The sequence below is a fragment of the Perissodus microlepis genome, chromosome 10 (assembly GCF_051167445.1).
Source record: "Perissodus microlepis isolate ML-2025 ecotype Zambia chromosome 10, ASM5116744v1, whole genome shotgun sequence".
Lineage (NCBI taxonomy): Eukaryota > Metazoa > Chordata > Actinopteri > Cichliformes > Cichlidae > Perissodus > Perissodus microlepis.
In genome coordinates, this window is record NC_140470.1 from 28966964 (window position 1) to 28983718 (window position 16755).

The 16755-nt window shown below is 42.4% G+C and overlaps 1 protein-coding gene across 3 annotated transcripts in view; it reads left to right on the plus strand.

Moving 5' to 3' along the window:
• Positions 1-16755, plus strand: part of klf8 (Kruppel like factor 8) — a 94304-nt gene that overhangs the window by 67897 nt on the left and 9652 nt on the right. For 2 of the 3 annotated variants that reach the window (XM_084940932.1, XM_084940935.1), the window contains 2 exons: positions 6246-6497; positions 7612-7846. In XM_084940932.1, the coding sequence (XP_084797058.1) occupies positions 6246-6497; positions 7612-7846 (487 nt within the window). The remainder of the gene's footprint in view (positions 1-6245; positions 6498-7611; positions 7847-16755) is intronic. The other variant, XM_084940934.1, reaches the window with a different exon arrangement.

Here is a 16755-nt window from a genome sequence, read left to right on the forward strand (position 1 = left end):
ACTGAAGCACCTGCTAATTGGAAAGCTAGTCTAATATCATGCTAATGATACTTCTGAGGCTTTATTTACAACAGCTGTAGCAGAAAGACCAGCTTATTATGCCTACACATGGCAAAATCACGTACAATAGCAGTATTAATTATGAGACAAATGCTGTTTGCAACAGATGCATAATTAGTTATTGTGGCTTTTAATTGGGTTTCTCTGATCACCTTCACACATTTCCTTTTATGACTTAACCAAAAAGCTGCGAGATGTCATGGTTTACACTGTGAGCGCGTCTGAAGTTGGATTTTTCTTGCTGTGCACATTTATGCACACCTGTGCTGCGAGCTTTATAGGCAGGCTGTCCTGTGTAGGTGTATGAGGTGAACAAGTTACTAAGCACCCAGGATATCAACACTGGCAACTCCTAATAGGTAACATTAGACTGAGAGTCAACACTGACTGTGGCTAAGACTGAGCTGTGCTAGTATCAGCCTGCTAACAGGTGGGTGAAGCAGAGAGAGAGAAGCAGAAGGGAGTGTGCTTTAATCCAGGGTGGGGGCACTTGGTGTTGCACTGGGTGGGTAAGGACTTAAGGGGTGGAGCTGCAAGGCTGTGCCTGTGGTTAATGTCTTCCCCAGCTGTTGTTTATTCTCTCCATGTCCATATCTGACTTTACATTTCATATACTCAAGTGTGCAAACACACAAATGAAATGGCTATCTGCAAGTGCCTAAACATATAAATTCTGTACACACAGGCACTGGAAATCACAACGAATCCACGCCAGATATGCCTCTTACTTAATTTCTGCTCGCGCCTTCTGTTTTTCCTCCATTTCCATCTCCGTCCTCCGTTCTCTCCGCTCGTATATAAGCAGTCACCGTGTGTCTGTCTTGCCTCGGGACCTATTGATTTCTTCCTGTTAGAAAAAAGGCAACATTTAAACATCAGACTTAGAGGCCTCAGAGGAGCTAGCTTTGTTGTTTCTTTCCCTCTGTGTGTGCTCTGTGTGTTCTGTTGTTTTCTTTTCACCACAGCAGATCGTGTTCCCCACCGATGACCAGCGCAGGTGCAGCACGGGTAGTGTTACAAAGTCACCATCGGTCTCCTTTTTCACCATTTGGAAAATAACATTTTCCACAACAACTTAAAGTCTTTGTAAGCTGATATTGATACTAGTGTTTAAAGCATAAACTGTATAAAAAAGATGGGTGGATTTGACTGAAAAACCAAGGGGCTCTGACTCCAATATGGTAGCGCTTGTAAATCACAAAGTGGGCCTGCTGTAAAGCAAACGGCGTCTTTATCGTCCTTTTTGACTCTAATGGGGACCGTAATTCAAAAAGGAACATTGTGTTGTAATAAATACGACTTGAAACGAAAACTAATGACCATAAACTCATCAGGAACGTGTTTACTGAGGCCACAGATCAGCGACCCGAGGGCCATTTTCTTGTAGACAGTTTTATAGATGGGCTTTCTTCTGCACTTAGTTTCACACTGCTGGCCATTAGAAAGAATCAGATTCAAGGTAACTTTACTATTCAGACATCCTTTTTATACAGTCTATGTTATAAAGTAATATTTAGCCTGACAGTTGATGCTGATACAAGTCCATATTCTTTTGTTTATTGCGTTTTAGTTATTTCCCCTCTTTCTGTCAGGTGAGACGGCTTTAGTTTAAAAAACAAGTTTTAACGTCAGCTGTTGGCAACATTTTCTTTCAACCCTTAACAAGCACCTAACATAACCGACGAATATCAACCACTAAATACGGAGTTATTACTTTCTCATAAGCTGACATCAATCAACAAGATAGCTGATACCAATATTTGATATTACTTACAAACGACTTAAAAACTCTCCAGATTATAAAATTGGAGCAAAAACAGTGACTTTGAGCGAGGATGCGCTCTCTGTATCAAAGGCAGTATTTTTTAGAGAGTAAACCGCTTCTTAGTGCGACTTTGTTATAGAGGGCTGTCACAGTTTACCCCACTTGTCATGTAACTTGACATCAATAAATTATGTGGCTGCTGACAGTCGAGCATGATCAGCCTGTCAGGAGTCTACCTCTCATGTTTAGCGTCACCTGTTAACTCTTTGTTAGACAGCCAGAAAGTGTGCTTTTCATTTGATCGAGTTGGTAAAGAATTCCCTGCTTGTGTACTCAAAAATATCGCCACGCAGTGTCCTCTCTGAACACATGAGGTTACTTATAGCCGAGCTGCATTGCAGCTGTAAATCGCTCATTATTTGATCTGTATGAAGCCGGGATTAAAGTCCTCTGGACATTTTACATCTTCTTCTCTCTGCCGGGCTTCCTCACCACTACAGCTGCTCCCCACTTTCATTCAAGTTAGAGATCACATGAATTAATTGCACGGCAAACACTGTGTGACCCATTTTATGATGGCGCAGATGAACTGAGAAGTGTAGGGTGTGTGTGTGTGTGGGGGGGGACGGAGCTCCACTGCAACAGTAAAGGTTTTTCCGTGTATCGTTCTGACATGTTGGGTTCACTTTTTAATGGCTTGCAGCTTTGTGTGGCAGATTGTTGCCATCATGTCATTTTAACGACCTCGTGCAGAGATCTAGAGGAAGCTGCCTAGATTCTTTAAGCCATCATTTATTCATATTTACATGCAATTCATGCTGGAAATATTCGGACAGTCGCACGGTGTTTGTAATTTTGCAGCCATCGCAATAGATTTTAGCAGCCCGAAAGTTTATGAAGGAAGATGATTCTTAGTAAATCTCCTGATCTCAGTCCAGTGGAGCATTACTGAGGGAGGGAAGGAAGACTCCAGGCAGAAGGGCATTTCCTGCATGCACTTATAAACATTAACATTTTATTTCGATCGTGGTTTTGAGTTTAAACTGAAAGTGAGGTGTTCAGTTTCGGCTTAATTGATACTTTACAAATCTTTTGTGGTGGCGTACGGAGCTCAAATTGTGCCAGTGTCCAAACACAAACTGTTTCTGCTGTTCATTCCCTTTAAAAAAATAAAAATAAAAAATAAAGGCCGAGCTTCAGATATTTCAGAAAAACTGTCCTGAAATCCTGACTTGCAGAAATGATGTCCTTCAGATTTCCTGTTTTTAAAAGTCTATCAGCTAATCTTCACTTTTTGCAAACATCAATGGTATTTGAAAATACTACTGGGTGATTGATCCATACTATAATATACTGATTCTGTATTATGAAACCTGGCTGTGTTATTATCGATAATATGCATTCTCTGCTACTGAATATCAGTTTCTGACCGAAGGATTGAAAGATCATTTTTGACTTTTATAGTAAAAACACCAAGAGCTTAAACCAAAGCTGATGGCAAAGTGTGGCTTAAAAACTTTTAAATAGGAGAATAGTTTATACATTTAATCAAGGACATTTATTGGGGGAAACAAAGCCACCGCTTTGACGCAGAGCGGGATATTAAATTGTGAGGAAAGAGCTCTTTTACATCCTCGCTCTTAAGCTAATCACTCTGTCTTCATAGAAAGTGTTTCTTCCTTTGTGGCCCCTCTTTCTTCCCTTCCATCTCCCTTCCTCTGAGATCACAGAGCTCGCGGGCATCCGGAGGGGGTTTTATTTTCTTTTTCTGTCTTTTTCTCTCTCTTTTTTTATATTGGACTTCAGCCTTTCAGTCTCTTCTTTTGAGGATTTCGCACAGAGTTGTGGGTTTAATCTGAGCAGCTGTGAAAAGAGGAAAAGTGGAGGGGAGAGGAAAATCGAAAAGAAGAAGAAGGGAAAAAAAGAGCGAGTGGGTAGAAATGAAGCCAGTGAGGGATGAAAGGGTGAGGTGGTGAAGAAAAACAAGGGTGTGGTTGACGTAAAGAGCGAGAGATGCTGGAAGGAGAGGAGGGATGTGACAGACAGAGAGAGAGAGAAAGGTGAAAGGGGTGTGGTCGTGATAGAGAGAGCGAAAAGAAAGGAGTGAGGAGAGGCGGGGTTGAAGCAATGGAAAGATGAGTGGACCGGGAGGGAAATGGAAGGGAGTTGGTGGTGGGTGGGGAACGAGTGGAAAAACATGGAGTCAGCTGATGGCTCCCAGTTTCCATGGCAACGCTTGGCCTTTCCCACCCACTCTCTTTCTCTCTCTTTCTCCTGTCTCGTTCTGTGCCTCACCCACTCCCTCACTTCTTTCACACTTCATTTTCTTTTCAGTTTTTTTCCCTTTTTTTAAAGACCGTCTCAGTATAATCACGTTACAGCCCAGCTTCTCTTCGCCCATCTCCTCTCTTTTTTTTGTCCTACCTTCTCATCTTCTCTCTCCTTTCTTTTTCCTATTTGCCTATAAAGTGCTCCTTAAATCCCTCCTCACCTAAGCCGAGTTTCACGCAGGTGCGGCATGTTCCTTTCCTTTCCTTTCCTCGCTCATTACTTTGTTTTGTTTTGTTTTTTTTGCTTGTTCAAGCCCACTGCATTAGACCACAGTGTAGAAGGTGAGCATTGATGTGGATTAACCATTGCAAATCGTATCTACAAACAAAAATCAAGACGCTAATCTATTTTAAATCTTCACGTGTCCTGTAATGCTGTAAAAAGGGGGAAAAAGCACAACAACAGGTTTGCTCTGTTGTAACTCTGGCTATTTGGACATGACGCTCACCGACAGGGGAAAGTTGTTTACCACTTATATTTGTGCCGATGCCACTGCCACAGCCTCCAGCTGAACTGTGTGACCCGATAAAAGGGCGTAGCAGAGTCTCCACCCTCTCCTCCTCACCCAGAGCCAAACTGTGCTCAGCTGAACTGGACGGAGGCCAACTCCCGGACTGGAGGCTCGCTGCTGCTCCCTCTCGCTCCAGTTCTCCCGTGTCTCTTTCACTCTTCCTGTGTCTTTCTTTTTTTTTTTCTTTTTTTTTTTAACTCTCTCCCTCTCACACAGTACCAGTCTCTCTCTGTACCCATGCAGCCCTTCACTCTCTTCTGTCTCCCTCACTTTCTCCTCCGCCCCCCCCCACCCAGTGTACCACACTGCAGCCATTGTTCCCTATGCTTTCGAGCTGCATGGCAGCCGAGTCCTGGCTTGCTGTAGATGCAAAGGGACAATATGAAAAACCACAATGCCTGTTATAAGAAAGCATTTTCCTTTGCATGAAGCATTTCTTCAAAGCAAACCTTAACCAATCGCTGTCTGTCTTCATTCACTGAAGAATGAGGTCAGGCCATGAAAGATGTATGCCCAAAGGGTTGAGGAGGTTGCAGAAGCATCTCTCATTCCATAATTTTCTTTTAATTATATTTTAAATTCTTCTCCTATGGCTGACGTGTCTGACTACTACAGTACCCACGAGTCTCAGCATCATTCGTTATGTATCAAGCCTGTGATAAAAGCCTGTACCATCATATTTCCTAATATGATCCTGGCATTGCGTTTGAGTTGGAGAATGAATTGTTTTACTCTTGTGAATATTGATGAAAGTGCACACTTTGGTTTTTCCTGGTGAAATTTGGTGAATGTTTTACACAAAAATAGGTAGCATTTGTTATTTGAGTTATTTGTTATTTGCACATTGGATGATGGTCCTGATGACAACCAGCAGTGTTTTTCTTCCATCCTGCCCAGTATTTTACACCTTATCTGCTCACAAATATATGCATTAATGGTGTTCTTTGCCATGACCATGTGACATACAGAGTGACTGCAAAGCAGAGAGAGATACAAAGATTCAAGGTCACCTGTTGTATTCATGACTAGCGCTGTATTTGCATGGACTCTAGTAGAGTAGCTTTGCATGATTCGATTCAGAATAATCTCCAGTAATCTTACAGTTTGATGGGCCTTGATGTAGCCACTGCCTACATCAGTTCTCTCTTTCAGGCTCTTAAGCTACTTGTTTTTGATTTTTGCCCCAAACAAAGAAATTGAACAGCAAAAATGAGCATCTACCATTGTATCAGTGTGTGTAATATTAGGTCCCTGTTAACTACTGTTTCCTCTGCTGTTGTGTTCATTACTGTGGGTTTTTTGGCTCCTGCTGACTTTTTAAACAATAAACCAGCATGCATTAGCATTTTTCTTTTTTGGCATGCTACACATAACTATGATTACTGCTTCTAATTAATATATCAGATCACTCTCCTTTGAGAATAAAAATCTAATTATGTTGAGGATATAAGTTGCCAGGTTTAGAGTAAAATCTGGAATAAAACCAGTCAACTTTAGTTTGCTGAAGCGGAGTTATTGCTTTGTCCTTTTTCTTTCTAACCTTTTCTTATATCTTCTTGTCCACCGTGTTTTCTCTAGCAGGCAGATATAGGTGATGACGGCTCACAGCCAAAAGACCTGAAGGTGAAGAAGGAGTGCAAGACAGAGCCCTCCTCGCCTCATCCGAGCCCCACTGAGGACCAGACTGAGCCTGTTGACCTTTCGCTCAACAAACCTCGCTCCGCTTCGACAACGAGCACCACAGTCAACCCAGCTCCCAGCAGCGCTGTGACCCAGCCCAGCCTGTCAGCCACACCTGTCCCCTCTGCAGTACAATCGATAGGCTCCATGGTAACTATAAACTCCTACCTTCTGTGGATTTAGAAGTGTAAAGCGCGGTAGAGTTTAGGGCTGCCACGATTAGTCGACTAGTCACGATTAGTCGACTATCAAAATCGTCGACGACTGATTTAATAGTCGACGCATCATTTTAAGCTTTGTAAGATCACAAAAGACGCAGGAATAAGTAGTAGGATTTAAGAGTGTAATAACGGACTGAAACAGAAGATGGCAGCACTGCATGTACAAGGATGCCAGCTGCCGTTAAACCCCGAAGAAGAAGAAGCTCTGTCCCAGAATTCATAGCGCAGCCCAGCTCAGTTTCCAACAATGGCGGCAGCTAGTTAGTTTTAATATTACTCTTATTATTCTTTCTGGGTCACAAAATAAACGTTTAACATATTTTCAGGCGAGAAAATAGCTGCGTAAACCTCAAATATCTGCTCAGTTTATCAAGACACCACATATTTTCAAGAGCGCTCCGACGTTTTCGGAGACGTCTGTTACCCACTAGCTCGATAGCTAGCCGGGGGCAAGGCTCACTAGAGCCGTGAGAACACCGGACTCCTGGAAAATCGTTTTCAAACTCCCTGCGGATTTTCGCTACTCAGGTTAAACATATATAAGTCACTTAGATAACTTAAAAATGTTATTGTTTGGCTTTTTTTTTTTGTATTTTATTTGTTCCTGGGTAAATCGGTTTGGCTGAGATTAAAGTTATAGTTTTTACACAACTGAATAAACCTCAAGCAGACAACTGATTATCAGAAGTGTGAGATGCTCGAGAATATACTCCAGTGTCCTGTTATATTTTAGATAGTAAGGAGTTTATTAAACTTCACCGAAACAATCTGCAAATTTCATTAAAATTTAATACACCATCATATTGTCTTTATTTTTAGTTAGCACATACCTTAAACACTTAAAGCTGTAAGCTAATGATAGTTATATAAGAGCAGATGCTGCTGGTGCAATAAGCTTTACGTTTTACGTCCAATGGATGCATGATCTGATTAGTCGACTAATCGCAAAAATAATCGGTGACTAGTCGACTATCAAAATAATCGTTTGTGGCAGCCCTAGTAGAGTTACAACCACTCATTTTCATCACTTCTTTTCTCTCCAGGTCCTCTCTCCAGGATCCATCTTAGCCACGCAGGGCGCTGGAGGCCAGCAGATTCTCCACGTTATCCATACAATCCCCTCAGTGACCATGCCCAGCAAGGTGGGTCAGCTGCAGACCATCCCTGTGGTGGTGCAGTCGCTGCCTGTTGTCTACACCACCATGCCTACTGACGGTGTCGCCACAGCAGCCATTACGGTGCCGCTGATAGGCAGTGATGGGCGCTCTGAAGGATCTGGTGAGTGTACAGTCATAAGCTCCAAGGGGGCAACACCAGTGCAGTATAGCTTCTGCTTTTAGCAACAGGAGTGTCACATTGTCTGTTTCATATAGACCACTTTCAGTCTTCAGTTGCCTAAATATCCAGACTTTGTACTAAATAAGATCACAGGGTTTATAAATACAGTATATCAGTCAACATGAGCTCGCTCATTGACAGCTGATGTGATAATGTCAGCTGACAGGGTAAACCTGAAGAGTTCGCTAATGTTTGCACTTTGGCTTAGTTAGCAAGGTGCATCTGCAGTCACTGCAACATGCATTTCCACTGCATTAAACGTCGTGCCTTAAAACAATATATCCATTCAAAAGTGCAGCTGGATGAGGAATAGAAACCAAACTTGAACCTATAGGCTGGAGTCGAGGGGAGTTCACTCCGTTTCGGAGGCAGGCTCAAATGGACATTAGAGGAACTGCAGTTTTTGGTTAGGCTTCTTTTTTTAACCCCATATTGAATTTTCTTGGGTTGGATAGACTGGTTGGTCTAACCAGTCAGGAGCCAGTGATGTAGTTCAACATGAGGCAATAACCAGCCTGCGTTGCCCGTGTTGATCTAACACAGGTTTGGTGCAATCTTGGAGATTTTGTTTTCTTGCTCTTGCAAAAGAAACATGACATCACCTTTCTTAATATTAAAATAAAACTTGGCTTTGCATACTCAAATTTAGCACCATGCTAAATATTGGCCAATGTATTCTACTGGATCTAAGAGTCTTATGTTGGTTTTTTGTTTGTTTGTTTTTTTAAGGAGTTGTACAGTCATGAAGCAAAGGTTGAGTTCTTACATGAAACCACACAAATAACCTCTGAATCCAGGATATTATTTAAAGGTGCAGTCTCAGAAACTTATAATTAAACCTTTAAGAATACAAAGGAGCAGGCACTGCTTTGTAGAGCCACCATGCTGACTTGCCATCTTGATTTACATCCCTCCACCTCCCTCCACTAAGATAAGGATTTTTTATCAGCTCTTCACCAAGTAAGTGAAAGGAAATTTGAAAACTGCAAAAACTGCAATAATTCTGTTATTAATGCTTGTAGTTTTGCATTTTGGCTGTTATGAGAAGCAGACTAAATCATGCATTTAAACGGGGGTAGGAAGATGTTTTACTTTGCAGTGACAGAGCATTTTAGAACCTCTTTCTTTCTTTAATGTGCCATGTTGAAACAGGATGTTAAGAAGGAACGTGGCACCGCGAATGTTTATTTAATATGTCGCAATATCTGTAATGAAAATACTTGTAATTTGAGATGAGCGGTAGACCTCTCCTCTTTAATGTCAGTCTTCCTCTTTTGACTGTCACGCCTGGCGTTGCATGGTTCTGTCACCGCTGCTTAAACTGTCATTTATGGAGGTGGGGGGGGGATCTCAGTCTCGGTGGAACACAGCGTTTCTCCCAAAGGAGCTGGTGTCTGTTTGTGGTTGGTGATATGTTAGATTTGCCTTCTGTCTGCCTGTCTATCTTTGTCATTCTGGAAATTCTCCATATGTGCCAGATGATTGATGGCGTCGCCTAAATGTGGAAAACTGCAGAGAGAATTGTTACATATGTTGCAGAGAAGTGGCTAAAATTCTTCAGTGAGCCTCTGAGCAGCTGATTTTCTCATATTCTGTAATGTAAAAAGCAAAGAATGCCCCACGTGTGCTAAAATAGTCATGTACAAGCTGACTACTTAGCATTTGTCTGGACTCTTATTAGTCAGCAGTGTCTTAACCTCCCAAGTGTTCCTGTTGGTGTTCACTAAACAACAGCAAATGTCTGTCAATCCCTGAGTCCACACGACCGGACGCTTGACATTTGCCCAGGCAAGCAGGCAAAATAGACCTCCGCCCCTTTAACTGCAGTCGAGTCCCTGGGCAAAGTCGGCAGAGTTCACCTGGACTCTGATTCACAACAACACAGTCTGGACTGAGGAATGTAAACGAGGCAGGCGGTGAATCTCAGAAGAGTCTGCAGCACACAGACTGGCCTGAAGATGCTCTCAGACTGTTACTCATCCATGCCAGGAGCTGCTGTGTGTTTGTGTTTTGATTAACGTTTTTGACCTTTTCCCAGTTTGTCTCAAACCCCTTTTAGAAAATACAAAATATCCAATACATTAAGTAATATGACCGTAAATGCTCTAGCAATGTTAAAAGATAAGATTGATGTTTATTTTTTAATTAGCGTTTAATCAGCATTTATTTATTTATTTATATTTGTTCTAATCTCTGTGTTTGTTTTTGTTTGCACAAAGCACCTCGCGTCTGCAACAGCAGCAGTTTCATGACTGAAGGCAACTACTTTGTTTATTATTTGTGGCGTCAGTCAAGCAACAGGCAGAAAGTTAAACACGAGGCACGCCGAATTGCTGCTCGCTCGTTTGCGTTCTGAAGCGCAAACTCGTAGAGAAACGAGAAAGAAAGTACAGATAGACACAAGTCAGGAGGAAATGAAACATAGTACAATAAACTGAAGTATACTGTAAACAAATGAAGTGTGAGGGTAACTAAAGCTACACTGTGTTCAAATGGATTCAGAAAATACTAATAAATGATGATATAACATAAAAAAAATGAATTCTACACAACAACTTAGATTACTTTTAATAAACAAATCAGTGCTTACCATTATATGTTACATTGTTTTTAATCATTTAAATTTTTATTTAATATATTGAACAGTTGTTGTTTTTGTTTAATATTGATTTTGGCAGCTTTGGTCCTCCGTACATACAGTATGTTACATAATTACAGGTCACATTGTGCTGACTTGCACAATATTATTGCACAGTAGACGGGAAATAGATTTCTTTATAAACATAATACTAATTTAGGGCAGTATTGTGGCGCGGTGTCAGAGTGGTTAGCATTGTTGACTGATAGCAAGAAGGTCCTGGGTTTGAATCCGATCTGATGGGCTTCGGTTCTCTGCGAGTGCTCTGGCTTCCTTTCACAGTCCAAACACACGCAGTCAGTCGGGTGATTATTATAAAAGCATAAATGAGCCGACACACCTCTCAGAGTCCACGCTTTGTAAGCTTTGCCTGTAGACTCTATGCTCTCGTCACAGCATCCATCAAACACGTATCCTACTGTCACTCTGCTAAGACACGCATTGTTTACTTGCTCGCACAGAAAGCTGTTGTGTAGTGGATGGGGATCACAGGGCTGGAGGGCAGAGGCGGAGAGTAAAAAAGTTAAAGTTCAATGAATGTTTTTCTGAAGTTTTCTTATGTTTTTTGCTTGATGCTCAATAGTAACCAGTCATCCTCCTCTGGTTAAAATATGTAGTTTTGTTGTTTTGTATTTACGTGTCTAGCTCTGTTGATTTTTACGTCCTGTTTGGTGTCTTCGTGGGGAGTTTTTGATGCTGCACACAGCAAACTTCAGAAACTCAGGATGTATCTATATTTGAAATTCCAGCCTGAGGGCTGTCATATGTATGCTTACTAAGATAAGATAAGATAACCTTTATTAGTCCCACACGTGGGAAATTTGTTTTGTCACAGCAGGAAGTGGACAGTGCAAAAGTTATGTGGCAAAAATTAGGATACAATAAGAATAAATACAGTACACAACTGTACAGAATAGAATAAAATAAAATACTATATACAGTAGAATAAAATAAAATAAATATACAATAAGATAAAAATAGAATACAAATGCTATATACAACTGAGTAAAAATACAACGATGACAGAAAAGATTATTGCACTTAGTGTTATTGCACATGTGTGGATGTGTGTGTTTGATCAGTTAAAGTCTTTATTGTGGAGTCTGACAGCAGTGGGGAGGAAAGACCTGCGAAATCTCTCCGTCCCACACCGTGGGTGCCGCAGTCTCCCACTGAAGGAGCTGCTCAGTGCTGTCACAGTCTGCTGCATGGGGTGGGAGATGTTGTCCAACAGTGATGACAGCTTAGCCACCATTCTCCTGTCACTCACCACCTCCACTGGGTCCAGAGGGCATCCTAGAACAGAGCTGGCCCTTCGGATCAGCCTGTTCAGTCTCTTCCTGTCCCCGACAGAGATGCTGCCGCCCCAGCAGACCACACCATAAAAGATAGCAGAAGCCACCACAGAGTCATAGAAGGTCTTCAGGAGTGGGCCCTCCACTCCAAACGACCTGAGTCTCCGCAGCAGGTACAGCCTGCTCTGCCCTTTCCTGTAGAGGGCGTCTGAGTTATGAGTCCAGTCCAGTCTGTTGTTCAGATGAACACCAAGGTACCTGTAGCTGTCCACAGCCTCAATGTCCATACCTTGAATGTTCAGTGGTTGCAGTGGAGAATGCTTGTGCCTGCGGAAGTCTACCACCAGCTCCTTGGTTTTACTGGCGTTGATCTGGAGGTAGTTCTGCTGGCACCAGTCCACAAAGTCTTGGGTCAGTCCTCTGTACTCCTTGTCGTCCCCATCAGTGATGAGGCCGACTATTGCAGAGTCATCAGAGAACTTCTGCAGGAAGCACTGGGTGGAGTTGTGGGAGAAGTCTGCAGTGTAGATGATGAAGAGGAACGGAGCCAGAACCGTTCCCTGTGGGGCCCCCGTACTGCAGACGACCCTGTCCGACACACAGCCCTGAGTCCTCACATACTGTGGTCGGTCGGTGAGGTAGTCCAAAATCCAGGTAGTGAGGTGATGGTCCACTCCAGAGTTCACCAGCTTGTCCTTTGCTATTGAAGGTAACCGTGATAGTTGTTTTGGTTCTGATACTGACTCTCTCTACATCTGCCTTTATTCCTATTTTGAGCTAAATTCATTTGCCAAGAAGAGACAAGACGCACTGATAACATTTTTCTTTTTTCCTTTTTTTTTGGTTGGTTGTTTTTTTCAAACAGTCTTTGTTTAAACTTCTTTTAAACGGGTACAGAAATTCTAATATTGTGACAGCCCCTCCAAAAATTAGATATAGGGTTAGCCTAAGGGGTTTGGGGTTGGAGAAGTATTATTTCAGTCCACCCCTGCTCCTTTATTACCTTTCTATTAGATCAAGTAGAACAGAATTCAGTGAAGTAATAACAAGCCCTTTTGTAATTTTTGCTGCCATTGTAACAAAGCTGCTGGTTTGGTGGCAGCACAATATCTGATATCCTTTTTCTTTGATTCGTTGTCCTTTAAAAACCGCGATAACTGGGCACGTAAATCCTAACCTCTTGGAAAATGATGTAAATTCAGTGCACATGCGTGCCAGTAGGTCAAACTAATTAGTCATTATGAAGGCCCTCTTTCTCTCCAAATAAACTGCCCACCTCTCCATAACTCATTGCCTATCTGTTTACAATTGGTATTCCTGTCAGTGAGTAATGTGCTGACATAACATCATGTTTCATGTTGACTTGCAGTCTTTCTGTGTTGAAGATTAACTTTAGATCAGGCTTGTTTCTGCAGTGCTGCCCTGGTTGCCACACCTAACAGTGATGCTGCGGTGAAATTACTTAACCTGGTGATCTGTATGTCTGCCTGGGGTCAGAGTTTTATTTTGTGATTTGATTGTACTTTTCATTTGACTTCAGTAAAGGAGCAAAAGCACTTTAACGACAGGTTAAGATGCAAGATACTGAGGCAACACTGAGGACTGTGTAATCCATACAATATGATGTACTTAAAACTAGAAATGATCTCAAATGTTGGTAGTATGAAATGTAGGGCGACCGTGGCTCAGGCAAGCGCATCTGTAACCGGAAGGTCGCCAGTTCGATCCCCGGGCTCTCTGTCCTGGTTGTTGTGTCCTTGGGCAAGACACTTTACCCTACCGCCTACTGGTGTTGGTCAGAGGGGCCGATGGCGCGATATGGCAGCCTCGCTTCTGTCAGTCTGCCCCAGGGCATCTGTGGCTACAACTGTAGCTTGCCTCCACTAGTGTGTGAATGTGAGAGTGAATGAATAGAGATTGACAGACCACGTGACTTTCGTGCATTGCATGCCGGGAACTCGTGGCAAAACAATCCAAGTACCGCATCAAATGCAAGCATTTGCAGCACCGCAAAATGTTCATTCTCCAGTTCCAATAAATTCTTGCTTTTTCTTTGCCCCCCAAAAAAGGAATGTACAAAACGAAGGAGAACAATGCCGGTCCGTACAAAGACAGACTTGATGAAAAGTCAAAGAAAAGATACGAGGAAAAAAATCAAAGGAGTGAAAGGGTTAGACCCTTACGAACACACAGAGTGGACAAAAGACGTTAGCGTGCTGCCCAACTTTCACCACGCTCATATTTATAATTATACGGTTCTTGGAGTGAGTGCATACACTCATGAAGTTTAGTAACTTCAGGTCACTGCAACAAGCCCAGGTACAGTTTACCGACGGATGGGTACAGGACCTTGAAATGCACCGTGTAGAACGAAAGACCATCGTACGTATCATAAGTTTACCAGTCTCACAAATCGTCTTCATAAATACACATTCGTTAACCGTTTATTAATAGGACCTTTGAGCTCAATGATAATTAATTAGTAGTGGAAATAATTTCTGGTTCGCATTACAGAAATGTAGCAGTGACAATAATATTGTATGCTGTAATCGTACTGGGCAATTAGTGATACAAAAAAACTGTTTTACCCTGTGAATAAAAGTATATGTTTTTGTCAATGTACCATGGTAATAACAGAAGCGAAACGCAATATTGTGTCAGGACAATTCACTATTTATGCACAATAAACAAAGGAGCATAGCGCGACAATTTCTGTTCAGCACCAGACTTGCTTGTCACCTATATCACCAATTATGTTATGAAAAATGACGTATTAACTACTACAAAACACTGACCTTTGTATAAATGCTTGGAGCAGACTAACATGTGAGCTGGAGTGTTCTGGGATGTTATATTTGGTCTTTGAATGGCTGCAATCCAGGCCATCAGTCGGCTCTTTGTTACTTCGGAAACACGGCTCGAACAATTTCTCTTCAACGACGTAATCCGATAACAACCGATCTCTTTACCCGTCGGCTTCCCGTGGCTGTCATGCGACCGGCTATTGCAGTTAATAATACAACAGCTTCTTGCCATTTTTTGTGTTTCTTTTTATCGCTGTGTAACTGATTTAAATTGAAAGCCTGCGTGCGCTAGTACCTCTTGCCACGAGTTCCCAGAATTCTTTGCGGTTTTACCCCTGAATGATGTCACATTTTCAATCTCTATAGTGGAATTGTAAAGCGCTTTGGGTGCCTTGAAAAGCGCTATAGAAATGCAATCCATTATTATTATTAGAGATATTTGTGGTTGGTCTATTAATTCTTTGGTGTAACAATGCTTCTTGACAATAAATCTTAGAATGTTGGAAAGCCATTCATATCTGTTTTAATGGTCTCACATTCAAAATGGGTTGAGCAGCAAAGTTGAGTATGTGAGTTACGCTCATACATCCTTTTCTTCAACTAGCATTGCCACAAGTCAGCCAGTGTGGTTGTGTTGGCAGCAGAATAAGACGATTGGCAACAGCAGAGAAGATTTGGCTAGTTTTTCATGGATGCAACGCAGATACTCTCAACTCTGCTGCTCAACCCACAAATACATGTTCTTTAGAAATAAACAGGCTTTTCAACGGTATAAGATTCATTGCCAAAAAGCATTGTTACAGCAAGGAAAAGACCCTACAATAATACAGAGAAAAGGCAACAATCACATGACCCCCTATGAGCAAGCATAGTGCTTGTACAAATGCAGAGTGGTGTATAAACAGATGGTTAGTGGAGAAGGAACACTCAATGCCTTCCATGCCTATTGCAGTGTAACTAACGCAGGATTCGGCGTTACCTGATCCAGCCCTAACTATAACAGCCGTAACAGAGGAGGGGCCTGGAAGTTGAAGGCTCTGCCTCCTATTCTACTTTTCCTAGGAACTACAAGTAAACCTGCAGTCTGAGAACAAAGTGCTCTATTAGGGCGATATGGTACTATGAGGTCTTTCAGATAAGCCTGATTATTCAGGACCTTATATGTGAGTAGAAGGAGATATGTGTAAATTGGACTCTGGATTAACAGGGAGCTGATGAAAAGAAGCCAATATGGGGCAAAAAAGCTCTCTCTCTCATTCTAATCCCTGCTTTGAGGGTGTTGAGCAGTTAACAGTTAACAGTTTGTTCACTGCTCAAAACATCCTCTAAACCAGCGGTCCCCAACCCCCGTCGTTTGGTACCGGGCCGCGAGAGTTGAGGCTCAGGTGTGAAATGTATAGTTTTCAGGGTTTTTAATCGGTTTTCAGCGTTATTTTGTTATCGTTTTTATCGTTTACTCGGTTTTCCTTGGTCTTTTCACGTGTGTTATGAATAAATTTTCTTTTTTTCGGTACCGGTACTAGTTTTATTTTGTTGTATTTATCCGCGACACCTTAAAGGCCGGTCCATGAAAATGTTGTCGAGCATAAACCGGTCCGTGGCGCAAAAAAGGTTGGGGACCACTGCTCTAAACAATCTAAAGTCATCAATCAAGTGAGCGAATGAGTGGATAACTGAAGGTTGTCGGCCTGTTCTCGTAGCTCATTTATAAACCTGTTTTCTGTGTACGTTTCACATCCCTGCGCTGAGAGGAAACAAAGAGCGTAGTTGTGAGCACGACGAGGGGAGCGAGCAGACAACACGGGAACTTGGATTTCTTTTTTTTTCTTCTTCCATGCGAAGCGAACGAGCAGCAGACAGCTGACATTGGCAGCTCACGCGCCGAGTCGTCGAGTGGGAGGAAAAGGAGAAGGAGGCTAGATAGGTGGGCGCACAGCGAAGGCAGCGAGGTGAGGCGGAGAGGTGGTGTGGGGGGGGGGCGGTCGGGTGAGGAAGCACGAGGAGGGTCAAAAGGAGAGGAGATGGGTCGTTCTGCCTTTGAAAGAGGAAGGCAGCAGAGGAGGGTGGGGGTGGCTTTATTGTCTCCAGAGACAAAGAGCACCACTTTTTTTT